Source organism: Lampris incognitus, chromosome 12 (genome assembly GCF_029633865.1).
Source record: "Lampris incognitus isolate fLamInc1 chromosome 12, fLamInc1.hap2, whole genome shotgun sequence".
NCBI classification, from domain to species: domain Eukaryota; kingdom Metazoa; phylum Chordata; class Actinopteri; order Lampriformes; family Lampridae; genus Lampris; species Lampris incognitus.
Window position 1 is genome coordinate 56,276,778 of NC_079222.1, and position 6,000 is coordinate 56,282,777.

A 6,000-nucleotide genomic window follows, 5' to 3' on the forward strand; every position below is an offset into this window, starting at 1 on the left:
GTGTATGTCTGTCCTTTGGGTTTCGCTACACTGGCCTCTGGTCTTCATTCGTGATATGTAACAGGAAGCGCGCCACTTACTGCGTGCTGTGGAGGTGCTTCCAGAGGGGTTAGAGAGGTTAACGTCGGAAGATCTGGGTCAAGTGCAGGCTGTTGACAGCGAAATTGCACCTGTGTTGGAGTGGAAACTCAACAGACGACGACCAGCCGGGTGTGAAGTGGCTGCACGGGGCCAGCTGGTGAAGAATTTGGGGCCATGTGGGACTGCCTGGAGCTGAAAGAAGGAGTCCTGTACCGCAAATTGGAGTCCTCCAGTGGAGGTAGGGTGGTGTGGCAACTGATAGCACCAAAAGTCCTCAAACAGGAGATCCTCAGGCTAGCTCACGACCTACCCACTGCAGGGCACTTTGGAGTCAACAAAACCCTAGCCCCCGTAAAAAGGAGGTTCTTCTGGGTTAGGCTGCGCAGTGATGTAGAGAGCTGGTGCCGGACATGCGACGCTTGTGCCACCAGGAAGGGCCCACCGCGGCGTCCCCGGGCTGAGATGCAGCAATACCACGTGGGGGACCGGGTGGAAAGAGTGGCCATCAACATTCTCGGCCCCCTGCCTCTCTCAGAAAAGGGGAACCGGTATATCTTGGTTGCCATGGACTACTTCTCCAAGTGGCTGGAGAGCTATGCCATCCCAAACCAAGAGGCAGCCACAGTGGCTGAAGTCTTCGTTGACAGGTTCATCACAAGGTTTGGTATGCCTGACGAAATCCACAGTGACCAGGGTCGAAATTTGGACAGTCAAGTCTTCGAAGAGATGTGTCGCCTACTACACTTCAAGAAGACACGCACAATAGTGTTGCACCCCCAAAGCGATGGGATGGTCGAGCAGTGCAACCACACCCTCCTGCTGCAACTGTCACTCTTCGTCTAAAAGCACCAATGTGCCTGGGATGACTACTTACAGTTGTTGATGATGGCTTATCAGTGTGCAGTGCACCAAAGCACTGGTTGCACTCCAGCTTCGATCATGTTCGGCCAAGAACTGTGCACTCCAACAGAGCTCCTTTTTGGGCGCCCTCCGGGAGAAGAACTGGGTGAAGCAGGGCCTGTGTATGTCCAGCGCATCCAGGAGCGGATGGAGAGAGTTCACGAGTTTGCTCGAAACCACATCCAAGGAGAATCCGAAAGACAGAAGCAACAGTATGATATTCGTGCTCATAGGAAGCTGTCCCAGCCAGGTGACTGTGTGTGGCTATACTGGCCCCGACGGAATATGCCCCAAACTGGTGAGTCAGTGGGAGGGACCCTCCACTATACTGGAAGCCCTGTCCGACATAGTGTACTGGGTACAGAAAAATGGCCAGCGGAAGAAAGTGGTGGTGCACCAAGACCGTCTAACTCCCTACAGAGGAGGGAGAGAAGTTGAGCCAGGCTCTACACCTTCAGGACACTATACTACGGCAGACGACAGCCAGCCATACTTCGAAGCAGGGGCGACAGCAGCTTCAGATGGAGAGGAGACAGAGGCGCCTATGTGGACAGAAATGGATGAAGAGGACGAAGTGTCAGCAGGGGCCAGATGGGAGGAGGAAAAGGAGAAGACTTTTGAGTTGAGAAGATCAAAGCGACAGCGGCACCCAGCTCAGTGCTACTGTTGTGCAAGCATAGCTGATGACGAAACAGACTGAAAAAAAAAGAGCTCCTGAAAAGAAAGAGAAAAACAGTTCCTGAAAAGAGAAGAGTTCCTGACAAAAAAAGAGCTCCTGAAAAGAGAAAGAGTTCCTGGTCCCCCCCCCCCCACCCCCTTTTCTCTGTTTCTAAGCTCCAATGGCCAGGCGTGTTTGAGATCCAGAGCCATCAGTTCAAGTTGCTGTTACATAGAACTGTCACATTCGGGAACGAATGCTTTCTTTAAGGGGGAGGGGACGATGTAGCATATCAGGATTTGGTAACCTAGCAATGACTGACGGTGGGCTTTTTGGGGGTGGTTTTGAGCGGGAGTCGAGAGGAAGCTGGGGTCTTCGTGTTTTGGTCTGCACGGCGAGCAGCTAGTGCGAGTTGTGGGTGTAATAAAGAAAGGACAATAAAACTTACCAATTGACCTGACATCGTGTCTCCGGGCCTCATTATGGATCGAAACGCTTCACTACAAATTTTCCTCAGAAAAGGCAAATTTTCTAGTTAGTGGGTGAGCTGAAAGCTAGCCCACTATTCTCAATATATTTTTTTAGCAGCCTAGCACTCACTTTTAGAGCTGCATGATGATATTGGCACAACATCAGTATCGGCCCATAAAAACGTAAGAAGTTAATTATCAGCATCGGCAGATATGAACATTTCTGCCGATGTGTCTGGCCAATAAGTTGATGCATTAACTATGCAAACGAGATGGCGCTAAATGTTTATTATGAGAGCCAGCAACCAGCTTCAACATGTCAGCTGTGTGGAAGTATTTCAAAGTATAGATAACAAAATTGCTATTTGCAGTGCTTGTAAAGCACCAGTGATGGAAGGAGGGGATAAAACCACACTCCTTTATCACTACCAATTTAAGAGCAGTCATCCTGAACACCAGGCAAGAAAAATGGTGTCAGCAAAAACCTGTTAGCAGCCTCTCGTTCAGTCATTTGACAAAGCTAAGAAATATAATAGCGGACCACCCAGAGGTGAAAGCCCTTAACAACAAAAAAAATCATTGAATTCATTGTTCTTGATAACCAGCCTTTCACCGTGGTGAAAGATGTGGGCTTCCACAGGCTGATGATGTGCTTACAGCCAGATAATGTACTTGGTGCCACTAAGACACTATGCCTAGCTGTTGTTACTTTCCACATGTGCCCTTACCTGAACTGCAAAGCATTGTCTCCAATCCCATAAAGAAGCTCCTCACTGATGCCAGTCATATTAGCTTTACCTCAGACATCTGGACATCGCACGTAAGCCCTGTCAACATGCTTAGCCTGTGGTTTATATATAGACATGAAGTCCTCATCAAACCCAGTGGCTTGATGAGGACTTCATGTGTATATATAGGTATCAGCCAAAATGATTTTGAAAAAAAAAATCCAATATCGTGCATCCCTAGGATGTTCTGCCTTTATTTGATAGCAATAGTAGAGGGAGAGACAGGAACAGCAGGGAATGACATGAAGCAAAGGAACCGGGCCGGATTTGAACCAAGGCTGCTGCAGTAAGGACTCAGCCTTATGTGGTACGTGCTCTACCAAGTGGGCCACCAGGGCGCCCCTCCCATTCCACTTTTTATTATCATTTCTACTTTTCAAAATATCACAGTGTACGTTTTTTTTCAACTTTCTTTTAACTTCTCATTAAATTACATGGTACAATGTCAGCTCTGCTAACATTTCTTCCAGCAATGCTCTGAAAAGGTGATGTTGCAGTCTGCAGCTCTCCTGAATTAAATGTACCAGTCTCGTCACCATATCCATCACCTCTTCCATTTCTCCACACAGTTTACTGCACACCGCTGATTTGTGAATAATGTAATGAAAAGTTGAGTGCTGGGTTAACAGCAGCAAGCCTGCTTACCAAGCCCTTGTGTTGTGCCACCATTAACGGAAACCCCATTGGACACAATTTTGCTCATATCCAAGCGATTCTTCTCAAAGAACTGTGTTAATTCATTAAAGATGATTTCCCAAGATGTGTACCCAGGCAGAGGAAGCAAACAAGTAGTTCTTCCTGCAAGGTCTTCCCATCAAAACATCTTGCCAACACAGATACCTGTCCTATATCGGTTCGGTCACAGGACGAGTCTATGGCTGGTGATATGGCTTCTGCTTTCTTCAGATTAGTGAGTAGATTGGTAAAACACTTCTACACTAAAAGTTCTACTCTTCTTGTTGCTGTGTTAGCCGACAATGGCACCTGCTTTAATAGCTCCACTACTGTTTTCTTGTTTTTCTTATCATGACTTGAAACTTGGCCAACCATATCAATTGCACAAGTTTTAATCAACTCAGCTTAGCTTTAGCAAGGTTCCATGAAACATGCAATGATGCAGCTGTTGCACTCTCTTGTGCTGACTTTGATTAAACAGTAGATAGTAGAACCAGAGTGCTTGTATGATGTTATCATACTTGCTATTTAGGGTAGTTGGAATTAAAACTGGCAGCATGCATAGTGTTGGAAGTGCCACTTGAGATTATCTGCTTTGCAGACAGCTACAGTCTGCATGCATATCAAACATGTCGGTTTGGCATTGGTGTGGTCTGGTATGATAAATCAAAACTGATCAGTCCAGTCAGATTTGAACTGATGGTTTTCCTGCTCAATTTTTCGTGCAGGCCATGTTCTTGGTTTAGGATAACCTGTGATTTAGCTGGTGAGCGGCTCTGTCTAGTCAAGGACTGTGAAGTATCTTATTTCTACATGCACTCTATGGCATAGGTCAAGTGTACGGTGTGGGGTAAGGTCAAAATCAAGTAGAGCAGCACGCACTTTATTTTAACATGTTGCACACTTTGTTGCACATGTTATGACAGGTGCGTTCATGCCAATGGGTTGGCGCGGGCCAGACATTTGACTCTCACGAGCCGGACCTGGCCCGCAGGCCGCTTATTGGGGTTCAGCGGTCTAGAGCAGGGCTGGGCAGTCTTATCCAGAAAGGGCCAGTGTGGGTGAAGATGTTTGTTTCAACCAAGCAGTTACACACCTGATCCCACCAGTCAACCAGGGGAGTCTTTGCTGAGGAACTTGATTAGGAGACACAGGTATGTAACTGCTTGGCTGGAACAAAGACCATTCCTCCACACTGGCCCTTTCTGGATAAGATTGCCCACCCCTGGTCTAGATTTTAATCACATTATTTACCCCAGACTATGCATAAGAGATGTTGACAATGGGCCTCATTCATCAGTCGTTCGTAGGTACAAATTTGTTTACACACTCAAGGAATTTTTCTAGCTCTCAAAATTATCTGACAGTCGGAAGCAAAGCCTGGTGGTTATTTGTAATTCCTTCCCCCTAACATCTACTGTGTAGCTCCTGCAACGAGCAATCGCCCAGGCTTGCGAAGACATCAGTGTCAGCCAGCTGATGTCTAAATTCCGGGGTTATACCCAGGTTCTACACTGGCCTCTGAGACAAACTTCAGGGCTAAAAAAAGAATCATCGGGTGTGTGAGAACAAATTCGTACGTACGATGAACGAGGTCCAATGTTTGCACGGCTCACCAAAACGCTCGTGCTCATGTTTAAGTCACCTAGCAGTTTGCTAGCTACCTTTAAGTCACCTAGCAGTTTGCTAGCTACCTTGCGAGCCGAGGCTACCGCGCTCCATGTAAGGGTTAGCTCACGTATGAGAGCGGAACCTTGCAGTTGGACCGCTTGTCGTATTACCGGCTGTGTGTCTTTTCATGAGGAAATCCTCTCGCACGAACAGACAGTTTGGAAATCGCCTCACCTGTTTCTGTAGGAAGTAGACATGTCTCATCACGGGGCTGCGCGCTACGTGAAGCCGGGAGGGTCCTAATTCATCCGCACGCCGCGCCGACGCGCTTCCGTCCTGCCGTGGCGAGGCGCTTCCGGCCGGCGTATACAGAGGGAAACATGAATCTCCAGAGCAGCTTTACATCCAACACGGCGGCGTATTTTACACCGGAAAATCTGCCACACATATACAGTGAATACAACGATGTACTTACTGTAGGACGCCTCCAAGGCCGCCTCAAAACCCGACAAAACAAAACAAAACAAAACCAGGCGTAGTTTCGCTTTCCATCAGTTCGCCGCTATCGGTGGCGTGTCCTTCCGGTATGGCGAGCTGCACATGGGTTATTTCAGCAGCCGGCAGGTCCTCTCCTCTCCTCTCCTCTCCTCTCCTCTCCCCTCCTCTCCCCTCCCCACCTCTCCCCTCCTCTCCTCTCCTCTCCTCTCCCCACCTCTCCCCTCCTTTCCTCTCCTCTCCCCTCCTCTCCTCTCCTCTCCCCACCTCTCCCCTCCTCTCCCCTCCCCACCTCTCCTCTCCTCTCCTCTCCTCTCCCCTC

At 48.4% G+C, this 6,000-nt stretch overlaps 1 protein-coding gene across 1 annotated transcript in view; it reads right to left on the reverse strand.

The window, feature by feature from the left end:
- The window catches only part of tbc1d13 (TBC1 domain family, member 13), a 112,991-nt gene extending 107,266 nt beyond the window's left edge, over positions 1 to 5,725 (reverse strand). Inside the window, exons 1-2 of the mRNA XM_056290625.1 lie at positions 5,659 to 5,725; positions 5,418 to 5,535 (exon numbers count right to left, since the gene is read on the reverse strand). Of these exons, the coding sequence (XP_056146600.1) occupies positions 5,418 to 5,440 (23 nt within the window). The 5' untranslated portion in view covers positions 5,441 to 5,535; positions 5,659 to 5,725. The remainder of the gene's footprint in view (positions 1 to 5,417; positions 5,536 to 5,658) is intronic.
- Between the last annotated feature and the right edge of the window lie 275 nt (positions 5,726 to 6,000).